This window comes from Mobula hypostoma, chromosome 19, assembly GCF_963921235.1.
Source record: "Mobula hypostoma chromosome 19, sMobHyp1.1, whole genome shotgun sequence".
NCBI classification, from domain to species: Eukaryota; Metazoa; Chordata; class Chondrichthyes; order Myliobatiformes; family Myliobatidae; genus Mobula; species Mobula hypostoma.
In genome coordinates, this window is record NC_086115.1 from 34,185,607 (window position 1) to 34,198,112 (window position 12,506).

Here is a 12,506-nt window from a genome sequence, read left to right on the forward strand (position 1 = left end):
ACTCCTTGGGATACTTCTCAGGCAGAACCAGCTGGGAATGCCGAGGCCAGTCCAGAGCCGATGTGACCTGGTATAGGATCTGGTTCATCAACTGCAGTGTGGGCCATTCCCTCAGTAGTAGAGACACCGCAGAGTGTTTCATCTTTTTTGTTTGGCTCATGTTCCCTCTGGCAGTCGCTGACCAAACAGTACCAATACACAGGTCATCTCGCTGACCAGCTGCCATTTCCCTGGGGCTCAATTCTGACAACTGCTTCGTCTTCAGAGCAGTCAGGTTCCAGTAAGCTTGTGCAATGGCACCATCAGAAGCTCCCAAATGACCTACCACTCGATTCTGCCCTTGCCTTTCCTGTGCCTTCCCTGTGATGGAAAACTGGCAGATGGCTTTCACTCCAATGCTAGGAAAGCACTCCCACCCTCCGTCCCTGTCCAGTCCGTCATGCGCTTATTGGGACAACGCTTCACCTCAGTGTTTCTGCTTCCCAGTCGGTACTTCAGGATGAAATCATAGGCAGACAACACCGCCAACCACCAATGGCCCTGTGGAATCAATTTCGTCAAGGTCAGGATATAAGTTAATGGGCTGCTGTCCAGCCTTACCTCAAATAGGCACTATATAAATATTCACTTAACTTATACACACCGCCCATTTCAATGCCAGGAACTCCAACTTGTGCATGGGATCGTTTTTCTCAGAGGGTGACAGACTCTGGCTGACAAATGCAACAGGTCGCAACCCTGTGCCCTGATCCAGATACAGGACACTGCCTAAGCACTCTCTGCTGGTGTCTGTATACAATACATACGGCAGCCGGGGGTCTGCGAAAGATTACACAGGCGCTTTTTTCAGCAGATCCTTCAGCAACTGAAAGGCATCTTCATATTTCTCATCCCATCTTACCCCAAAAGGCTCTGAAGGGCTAAAATAATATTTACCATCCACTCCTTTCTTCCTCCCTTCCTTCCCCAGTGGAGGGTAACCGCACAGAGGCTGATTTAAAGGGTGACTCACTTTAGAATAGTCTATCACGAACCTCCGATAGTACCCACAGAACCCACCGAACGAGCACAAGGCACTAACAGTCTGGGGCCTTGGCTATATCGTCACCGCCTCTATCTTGGACAGATCCGTAGCTACTCCATCCTGTGCCCAACATATAGTTAACAGAGGTCTTGCAAAACTGGCACTTGTCCAGGGAAATCTTTAACCCTTCAGCTTTCAGGCAGCCCAGCACCTTCAGTAGCCTCGCTTCATGTTCCTCCAAGGTGGACCCAAACACTATGAGGTCATCCAGGTACACCAATACCTCAGGCAATTTCGTATCCCCAACTGATTTCTCCATGACACACTGGAAAGTCCCAGGGGCTCCAGCTATGACCTGGGGCATCCTTTCACAATGGAAGAATCCTAATGGACATATAAATGCTGTCTTCTCTTTGTCAGCCTCACTCATAGGAATCTGGTAATACCCACTCCTCAAGTCCAGTACACTGAACCACTTCACACCATTCAGACAAGCCTGCTTATCCTTGATTCTCAGTTCTGTGGTTGAGGACTGTACGCCTGTTCAGAGTCCGATAGTCCACACACATCTGTACCTTCCCATTACTTTTCCTGGCCAGCACTATTGGAGATGCGTAAGGGCTTCTGGACTCAGTGAAGATCCCAGCTTTCTTCAACTTCTGCAGATGCTGCCAAACGTCCTTCACCTCTGTAGGGGCCAGTCACCGTGACCTTTCTCAGAACGGGGTGTCCTCTGTCACCCAGATGCTGTGGCGAGCGCTCTTGGAAAAACCCACATCAAACTTGTCAGTAAAAAGACATCTTCCATCTTCAACGTTTTCTCTATCAACCTCTTCTTCCAACCTCCAGGTACTGGGGAATCCAGAAAGTTGAATGACTCGGCAGTCAACTTTCCTCCTCCTGAAAAAAGTTTCTCCCTGGCTTGTCTCACAGACACATTGGACATTACCATCACTGGGAAGAGGTGCACCATTGGCATGCCCCGCCTGTGGGTGATGTCTCCCTCAGAAGTGTTCCTGACACTCACTGTCATCCTGTTCACCTGTACAACTGAGGGCTTCTGCAATTCGGGCCTCACCAGTACCTCAGCAGGTAAGCCTGGCTCCGCTTCGTGGTTTTTCCAGAGCATCCACCAATAGAACCTCAGCCTCTGGCATTCCGGAAAATTGGGGTTTCCCATCACTCTCGCTACTTTCTCAGGTGAACCACGCAGTCCCTCGTTCACACTCAAAAGCAGCTCGGAACACAGGGTGAAAGGATAATGTTTTCAGAAAGCTTTCTCCAACTTTCTCCTTGCAGGCTCCCACTAGTTTCCTCACAATAGGAATATTCATCCCACAAGCATTGAAGCTTCGTCCTTTTCGACCGGGTCCAGACAAACCAACATTAATGTATCAAGGACCACAACTACTCCCACATCTGACTCTGAAAACTCCAGCTTCAATGACAAGTAACCGTCGTACAGATAGTCATCCATACTAAAACCCCAGATCTCTAGCGCACTGAGTGGCGTCAAAGGTAAATGTGTCAAATACAGGTTGTAAAATGAACGGAACAGCAGAGTAACCTGAGAGACAGTGTCAAGTCTGGCTCTAATATAAATACCTTTATACTTTATTACTTTATACTTTATTGTCACCAAACTATTGATACTAGAACGTACAATCATCACAGCGATATTTGATTCTGCGCTTCGCGTTCCCTGGAGTACAAATCAACAGTAAATATTAAAAATGTGAATTATAAATCATAAATAGAAAATAGAAAAGGGAAAGTAAGGTAGTGCAATAAAAAACCAAGAGGCAGGTCAGGATATTTGGCGGGTACGGCTCAGATCCAGGTCAGGATCCGTTCAGCAGTCTTATCACAGTTGGAAAGAAGCTGTTCCTAAATCTGGCCATATGAGTCTTCAAGCTCCTGAGCCTTCTCCCGAAGGGAAGAGGAATGAAAAGTGTGTTGGCTGGGTGGGTCGTCTCCTTGATTATCCTGGCAGCACTGCTCCGACAGTGTGCGGTGTAAAGTGAGTCCAAGGACGGAAGATTGGTTTGTGTGATGTGCTGGGCTGTGTTCACAACCTTCTGCAGCTTCTTCCGGTCTTGGACAGGACAACTTCCATACCAGGTTGTGATGCACACCAGAAGAATGCTTTCTACGGTGCATCTATAAAAATTAGTGAGCGTTTTAAGGGACAGGCCAAATTTTTTTAGCTTTCTCAGGAAGTAAATGCACTGGTGGGCCTTCTTGGCAGTGGACTCTGCTTGGTTGGACCAAGTCATGTCATTTCTGATATTGACCCGGAGGAACTTAAAGTTTTGACCTGTTCTACTTGCGCACCACCGATGTAAATGGGGTTGTGCGGTCTGCTACTCCTTCTGAAGTCAGCAACAAATTCCTTCGACTTGCTGGCGTTGAGGGATAGGTTATTGTCTTCGCACCATGCCACCAGGTTCTTAATTTCCTCTCTGTACTCAAACTCATTACTCCCCTCATCCCGGAAAGTATGGACAGCCCACTAACCCTCTTTTCCTGGGACCCCAAAAGGACCAGGCAGTTCAACTGCCGTTATGTCAGTGCTAGTCTGAGCTGGAACAAAATCTTTGCCCGCAATTTTATCAAACCTCCGCTCAATCCCTGCAGCATCCATAACCACGTATCGTAATCACTTTACCGGACAATAGTTTTACCCAGACATAAACACACAACCCACCGGATCAATGCTCAGGGCAATTGCAAAGCATCCAATGAACTCGATCCTGGATGCGCCCCCCGCAAATGAAACACCCTGGTTTCCTTGGCTGCGTAAGTCTAGGGTAGAAAATCTTGAGTCCCACTGAACTCGTGAGGTTGAGACAGCTCATTCTAACCTAAACCGCGGTTTGTGTGGTTGCTATGTAATTTGCAACCCTGTTACAAATTAGTGCCACGAAATAACAGAAAGTACACTGCATACCATTAAAGGAATTATACTTATGAATCTTAACTTAACTCAACCGATTGTAGGGATGACTTACAGCGGATTGAAAAGCTTGAGCATGTAGACATTAAGACAGAGGATGTGCTGGAGCTTTTGGGAAGAATCAAGTTGGATAAGTCTCCGGGACCAGACGAGATATACCCCAGGCTATTATGGGAGGCAAGGGAGGAGATTGCTGAGCCTCTGGCGATGATCCTTGCATCATCAATGGGAACAGGAGAGGTTCCGGAGGATTGGAGGGTTGAAGATGTTGTTCCCTTATTCAAGAAATGAGGTAGAGATAGCCCAGGAAACTATAGAGCAGTGAGACTTACATCAGTGGTTGGTAAGTTGATGGATAAGATCCTGAGAGGCACAATTTATGAACATTTGGAGAGGCATAATATGATGAGGAATAGTCAGCATGGCTTTGTCAAGGGCAGGTCGTGCCTTACGTGCCTGACTGAATATTTTGAGGATGTGACTAAACACATTGATGGAGGCAGCGCAGTAGATGTAGTATATATGGGATTTCAGCAAGGTATTTGATAAGGTACCCCATGCAAGACTTATTGAGTAACTAAGGAGGCATGGGATCCAAGGGAACATTGCTTTGTGGATCCAGAATTGGCTTGCCCACAGAAGGCAAAGCGTGGTTGTAGACGGGTCATATTCTGTATGGATGTCAGTCACCAGTGGTGTGCCTCAGGGATCTGTTCTGGGACCTCTTCTTTTAGTTATTTTTATAAATGACCTGGATGAGGAAGTGGAGGGTAGGGTGATGACACAAAGGTTGAGGGTGTTGTTGATAGTGTAGAGGGCTGTCAGATGTTACTGTGCGACATCGATAGGATGCAAAACTGGGCTGAGATTTCAACCCAGATAAATGTGGGGTGGTTTATTTTGGTAGGTCAACTATGATGGCAGAATATAGTATTAATGGTAAGACTCCTGGCAGTGTGGAGGATCAGAGGGATCTTGGGGTCTCAGTGCTTAGGACACTCAAAGCTTCAGCGCAGGTTGACACAGTGGTTAAGAAAGCATACAGTGTATTGGCCTTCATCAACCATGGGATTGAGTTTAAGAGCTGAGAGGTAATGTTACAGCTGTATAGGACCCTGGTCAGACCCCAATTAGAGTACTGTGCTCAGTTCTGGTCACCTCACTACAGGAAGGATGTGGAAACTATAGAAAGGGTGCAGAGCAGGTTTACAAAGCCGTTGCCTGGATTGGGGAGCATTTCTTATGAGAATAGGTTGAGTGAACTCGGCCTTTTCTCCTTGGAAAGGTGTAGGATGAGAGGTGGCCTGATAGAGAGGAATAAGATGATGAGAGGGGTTGATCGTGTGAATAATCAGAGGCTTCCTCCCAGCGCAGAAATGGCTAACACGAGAGGGCACCATTTTAAGGTGCTTGGGAGTAGGTATAGAGGAGATGTCGGGGTAAATTTTTTACGTAGAGACTGCTGAGTGTGTGAAATAGGCTGCTGGCAATGGTGATGGAGCAGATAAGATAGGGTCTTTTAAGAGGCTCCTGGATATGTACATGAAGCTCAGCAAAATAGAGGTCTATGGGTAACCCCAGGTAGTTTTCAGGTAAGGACATGTTCGGCACAGCATTGTGGGCTGAAGGGCCTGTATTGTGCTATAGGTTTTCTATGTTTCTATGTTAAACTGTTAATAAAGAATAACAAAAAAAAAGGGCCTATTCTAACTAAACAGTCAAATGTTGACAAGGTGCAGCTCACTTTGAACTTCTCTGCTACTCATGCGCTGGGACTTTGGTCAGCGTGAAAGCACACACCACCTTCCGAACGTCGCTCACAATCCATCTTGAATGAGCTGGTCTACCACTGGATCGAATGCTATGACCGGTTCTCCCCAGCGTCTTCTCTCTCCATCTCCCACCGAACACAAGCCCAAGACCTACCTTATTGTCCCTCACCAAGAAAACCTCCCACTAATTGGATGACACACATTCCACAACATCACTTATCTTCATCAATAACCCAAACAGACTGAAAGCAGAACAAACTGCTCCTACAGAACTGATAAATGAAATATCTACAGCAAAACAGTAAAGATGTGAACCAGGGTATTACAATAGTGACCAGAAATGCAGATTGCTTATAATTAGAAAAAGGGAAAATTATAATTATAATTAATTGAAAAGGAATGCTCAGAACAACCCATTACACTGGCATTTTGCTGACATGTAGATTATTTCTATGGCGAAGTAATGCTTATGCAGGAAATGCTTCAAAATTGCTTTTATTTGCCTCAGTGTTATCAATAGACTTTGAATTTGACTTTCTAGTGATAATAACGAAGTAATGGATAGTATAAAGGGTTGTCAGGTCGAACATCAGAGGCAACAACGTAGACACAGCAGAAGAACCACCGGACCAACTGAGAAAGACACAAATTGCTTTCCGTCCAATAACATCATGAGGTAAAGGACTTTTCCTTGCAGTTTATCTTTATCTTCAGACTATTATAGAGGAGGTGTTTTACGAAAAATAGTGGATCATAGTGCACTAACTTTGAAATACCCAGAGTGGACACACACCAGTTAACACGGTAGTTGAATGACAAGACTGTAGGGGGATTCCTACGTTACTCTGCTGGGGTGTAAACAGTACAGGGAACTGCTGTACTTTACTACTATTTTTTGTTATTAACATCTAATAAAAAGTCTGTAACCACAAGATTTGCATCTGATTCCTGACTTCTGAAGAACCTTCTGTACTGTTTGATCGCCAGATCCAACAGGAAGTACAAGTGATCAAAAATTATTCTTACTCACGACAGGAGGGAGAAGAGGAGTAGGAGAGTAGGAGTCTGACCAAGTCGGCTTACCAGCACTTGTCTTCCTCAAACAGGAGTTTTTGGTGGAATATGACTGAAAACAATGACATTATTTGAAAAACTTAGCAGTCAGTGCAATCACTTTACCACAGATTGATTTCCACGGTAATTTGTGAGGAATGTGGACATTCTTTCTGTGACTGTGTGCATTTCCTCTGGGTGCCCTATTGCCCTCCTATATTGCAAAGATGTACGGGTTAGGGTTAGTGAGTATTTGGTGCCAGAAACGTGGTGACACACTTGCCAACTGTCCATTGTCCAACTGCATTTCACTGCATCTTTTGATGTACATGTGACAAAGAGAATTAATCATTCATCTTCAAATTTTTTGAAAGTAGGAGTTGATTCAACTGTGCCATACACTACAACCATGTAGATTTGAGCACATCGGAGCCTTGGGGTGTATTCAGTATTTAGGTAATACACCAGAGGAACATGCTACTCTAAACTGTCATAATTTCCAGCCCCTGGCGGCTTTCAGGACGGGATGGAGGAGCTGTGTCCATGGTGCGTCAAATTCATTTCCTTTGGGAGAAAGCAGGAAGCAGAGTTGATCTTAGAGTAGGTTTAAAGGTCTGCACATCATGTTGGGCTGAAGGGCTTGTAACGTACTGTGAAGATCTATGTTCTATGCTGGTCTATGTTCTTTCAGGAATGTGCAGCAGGATCAGGGGATGTTGCTCATGTATTTGCACTGTGAACTGGTCTGGTAACTCGTAAATTGCCAGACTTCAGTGGAGTTCACAAAACAGCTTTATCTCACTAATGTTATTGATGTTCTCAATCCTCTAGACATTGACTCAGAGTATTGGTGGCTGCCTGGGGAAAAGCACCACTTCTCTGTCCCTCGATCTGTAGCTATGCTTAGGCTGCTGGCAAAATAACGAACGTCTACAATAGTGGGAGAGCTCAACGTCTGGTAATAAAACCAAGTGCAACATCAGTGTAGCGACGCAACAGATCAGCTGCCTAGGCTGTTCAGGAGACACATTTCCATCTTCATCATATGAATCAATTCTTCATATTGGGTTACTGATCTGAAACATTCTCCTTCCTCAGATGCAGACTGACATGCTGAGCATTTCCAGGTTTTCAATGCCATAATTATAAAAAAAATCTTTAAAAGGCAGCTTTCGTACAGTTAGTAAATCTGCTCTTTATGGGATTGGGGGTCAGATCTGTATCAAGTGATCTGAGATCAAATTCATGATTATGTTTTTTCTCTCTTGCAGCAACACACCGGGAGATTTATTGAAAGAGAAGCTCGATCAGCTGCAGTGTCACTTCACATGGAGACCACAGAAGGAAACAATTGACTTGGAAAATGTGAAGTTCAGATTGCAATATTCTCTGACATTGGGTGGAAAATATCAAGCTGCATCGTACAACCTACTTGCTTTTGTAAACTGTCTGCAGGGTCATTTTGAAGAAGCCATTGAAAACTTAAAGCAAGCTGAAAAGATACTGAGAGAAAACTATAAAGTTGAATTTGAAAGAAGAAGCATCATCACCTATGGAAACTTTGCCTGGGTGCATTACCACATGGGACAACTGGCCGAGGCCCAGTCCTACCTCGACAAGCTGGAAGTGATCTGTAAACGGCTCAGTGACGGCCCTCGCTATACAGCAATGATACCTGAGGTGTACGGGGAGAAGGGATGGTCATTGTTGAGTTCTGCTTCTGAATACTATGAGGAGGCAAAGGAATGCTATGCAAAGGCTCTGCAGCAAGATCCAGACAACACCGAGTGGATAATCGGATACGCGACTGTACTGTCTCGTCTGGAATCTCTTTCTGGAAACCCAGAGAGTTGTGATCAGTGTCAGTCAGTGAAGTATTTCCGACGAGTACTGGAGCTTGATCCAGATGATGCTGTGGCCATGGTGCTGTTGGCTGTAAAACTGCAGAGGCTAAGGCAAAATGAGGAAGCGCACGAATTGGTTGTAAAAGCGTTGCAGAAGACCTCTGATCTTCCATATGTGCTTTGCTCCACTGCAAAATATTATAGACAAAGGGGACCTGTGGAGAAAGCAATTCAGCTCTTGAAAAAAGCATTAGAATTAACTCCACACTCTTGGTTCTTACACCACCAACTTGGATTGTGCTACAGAAGGAAGCTGGAATGCACTCGTTCCAGATATCTTCGCAATCCTGTATTTCACCAGAGAGCTGAGTTGATCAGTCTATGCAAGTATCACTTTGAAAAGTCTTTTGAGCACAGTCGAAGTTTAGCTATTCAACCACAACTGGACTTTGCAGACATCTGCATAACAAGTGGGGAATATTCCAGAGCAGAAGAGATTTACCGTAGATTGGTGGAGTTAGTGGACATTCATCCAGGGAATATACAAAGCATATGTCTGGAAGCTGGGCGATTTGAACTAAACTATAAAAAGTCTGAAACAAATGCTGTTCGCCTCTTCCTGAAAGGAGTGAAAATTGAATATAACTCAATAGAACGGGAAAGCTGTCGCATGAATTTAGAGGAGTGGGCAGATAGGAAACTCAGTATAAATGCACAGGACAGCGAGGCTCTTGGTATTAAAGCATTTCTGTATCAGCTGGATGGGATCAACGATCCTGGCAATCAGGAACATCTGAGTGCTCTTTCTCAATTACCATCTGAGTACCACTGGTATTTTTAAAAGATGCATTTCCATCTGATCTGAAGATAGATTTGGTGGGTTGTTGCTTTACTAGTTATATCCTCTTAGCACCTTCTCTTACTCATTAGTGTTCGATTTGCAAAATTGGTCCCTTTGTAACTAGACCCAATTATTGTGTTTCTTTTTAAAATCTTGATTCCTCAAGTACCCTGAGCAAACTGAATTTAGTTGTGTTTCTCTGGACTCTGGAAAGATGGGATTTGGGAAACTGCAGCCAGTGGAGTTAAATGAAAAATCTAAAGTTTTTCCACATTGGTTTGTTTGACTTATTAACCATTGAATGTATCTTACTTTTTAAATATATCGAGTTTGATTTTATCTTAAGGATCTTTGTAAAATATCCTCTAAGGATATGTTTGGTAATTAAAGCTTCAAAGCAAAAGTTGGTCTTGTCTTGACAAAATCGAAAGAATATGAGCAACAAATATTTAACAGCATGATTCCAAGCATCTACAATATCCTGAAGTGGGAAGGTGAACAGCCAGAGGTCGTGGTACACATAGGTATCAACGACGTAGGTAGGAAAAGGGAGTAGGTCCTGAAAACAGACTACGGAGAGTTAGGAAAGATGCTGAGAAGTAACCTTGGGATTACTGCCTGTGCCACGCGACATTGAGTATAGGAATAGAGTGAGGTCAAGGATAAATGCGTGGCTGAAGGATTGGAGCAGGGGGCAGGGATTCAGATTTAACATAGAAACATAGAAAATAGGTGCAGGAGTAGACCATTCGGCCCTTCGAGCCTGCACTGCCATTCAGTATGATCATGGCTGATCATCCAACTCAGAACCCTGTACCAGCCTTCCCTCCATACTCCCTGATCCCTTTAGCCACAAGGGCCATATCTAACTCCCTCTTAAATATAGCCAATGAACTGGCCTCAACTGTTTCCTGTGGCAGAGAATTCCACAGATTCACCACTCTCTGTGTGAAGAAGTTTTTCCTAATCTCGGTCCTAAAAGGCTTCCCCTTTATCCTCAAACTGTGACCCCTCGTTCTGGACTTCCCCAACATCGGGAACAATCTTCCTGCATCTAGCCTGTCCAATTCCTTTAGGATTTTATACGTTTCAATCAGATCCCCCCTCAATCTTCTAAATTCCAACGAGTACAAGCCTAGTTCATCCAGTCTTTCATCATACGAAAGTCCTGCCATCCCAGGAATCAATCTGGTGAACCTTCTTTGTACTCCCTCTATGGCAAGGATGTCTTTCCTCAGATTAGGGGACCAAAACCGCACACAATACTCCAGGTGTGGTCTCACCAAGGCCTTGTACAACTGCAGTAGTACCTACCTGCTCCTGTACTCGAATCCTCTTACTATAACTGCCAGCATGCCATTCGCCTTTTTCACTGCCTGCTGTACCTTCATGCCCACTTTCAATGACTGGTGTATAATGACATCCAGGTCTCGTTGCACCTCCCCTTTTCCTAATCAGCCACTATTCAGATAATAATCTGTTTTCCTGTTTTTGCCACCAAAGTGGATAACTTCACATTTATCCACATTAAATTGCATCTGCCATGAATTTGCCCACTCACCTAACCTATCCAAGTCACCCTGCATCCTCTTAGCATCCTCCTCACAGCTAACACTGCCGCCCAGCTTCGTGTCATCTGCAAATTTGGAGATGCTGCATTTAATTCCCTCATCTAAGTCATTAATATATATTGTAAACAACTGGGGTCCCAGCACTGAGCCTTGCAGTACCCCACTAGTCACTGCCTGCCATTCTGAAAAGGTCCCGTTTATTCCCACTCTTTGCTTCCTGTCTGCCAACCAATTCTCTATCAACATCAATACCTTACCCACAGTACCGCGTGCTTTAAGTTTGCACACTAATCTCCTGTGTGGGACCTTGTCAAAAGCCTTTTGAAAATCCAAATATACCACATCCACTGGTTCTCCCCTATCCACTCTACTAGTTACATCCTCAAAAAATTCTATGAGATTGGTCAGACGTGATTTTCCTTTCACAAATCCATGCTGACTTTGTCCGATGATTTCACCGCTTTCCAAATATGCTGTTATCACATCTTTGATGACTGACTCTAGCAGTTTCCCCACTACCGATGTTAGGCTAACCGGTCTATAATTCCCCGGTTTCTCTCTCCCTCCTTTTTTAAAAAGTGGGGTTACATTAGCCACCCTCCAATCCTCAGGAGCTAGTCCAGAATTTAAAGAGTTTTGAAAAATTATCACTAATGCATCCATTATTTCTTGGGCTACTTACTTAAGCACTGAGATGCAGACCATCTGGCCCTGGGGATTTATCCACCTTTAATCTCTTCAATTTACCTAACACCACTTCCCTACTAACATGTATTTCCCTCAGTTCCTCCAACTCACTGGACCTTCTGTCCCCTACTATTTCCGGAAGATTATTTATGTCCTCCTTAGTGAAGACAGAACTAAAGTAATTATTCAATTGGTCTGCCATGTCCTTGCTCCCCATAAACAATTCACCTGTTTCTGTCTGTAGCGGACCTACATTTGTCTTAACCAATCTTTTTCTTTTCACATATCTATAAAAGCTTTTACAGTCTGTTTTTATGTTCCCTGCCAGTTTTCTCTCATAATCTTTCTTCCCCTTCCTAATTAAGCCCTTTGTCCTCCTCTGCTGAACTCTGAATTTATCCCAGTCCTCAGGTGAGCCACTTTTTCTGGCTAATTTGTATGCTTCTTCTTTGGAATTGATACTATCCCTAATTACCCTTGTCAGCCATGGGTGCACTACCTTCCTTGATTTATTCTTTTGCCAAACTGGGATGAACAATTGTTGTAGTTCATCCATGCGATCTTTAAATGCTTGCCATTGCATATCCACTGTCAACCCTTTAAGTGTCATTTGGCAGTCTATCTTAACTAATTCACGTCTCATACCTTCAAAGTTACCCTTCTTTAAGTTCAGAACCTTTGTTTCTGAATTAACTATGTCACTCTCTATCTTAATGAAGAATTCCACCATATTATGGTCACTCTTACCCAAGGGGCCT

General features: G+C 44.2%; 1 protein-coding gene and 1 long non-coding RNA gene across 2 annotated transcripts in view; one reads left to right on the plus strand and one right to left on the minus strand.

The window, feature by feature from the left end:
• Positions 1-12,506, minus strand: part of LOC134358948 (uncharacterized) — a 38,841-nt gene that overhangs the window by 2,913 nt on the left and 23,422 nt on the right. The window lies entirely within an intron of this gene.
• Positions 6,094-9,883, plus strand: LOC134358723 (interferon-induced protein with tetratricopeptide repeats 1-like). The gene is made up of 2 exons (XM_063071178.1): positions 6,094-6,428; positions 8,077-9,883. The coding sequence occupies exons 1-2, from the start codon at positions 6,310-6,312 to the stop codon at positions 9,488-9,490; spliced, it is 1,533 nt and encodes a 510-aa protein (XP_062927248.1). The 5' UTR covers positions 6,094-6,309; the 3' UTR covers positions 9,491-9,883.

Bases quoted from the DNA above. Each gene is read 5' to 3' on its own strand.
- LOC134358723 (XM_063071178.1), top strand. From the start codon at position 6,310: ATGGATAGTATAAAGGGTTGTCAGGTCGAACATCAGAGGCAACAACGT. The intron at 6,429-8,076 runs GTAAAGGACTTT...TCTCTCTTGCAG, and splicing joins CCGTCCAATAACATCATGAG to CAACACACCGGGAGATTTAT.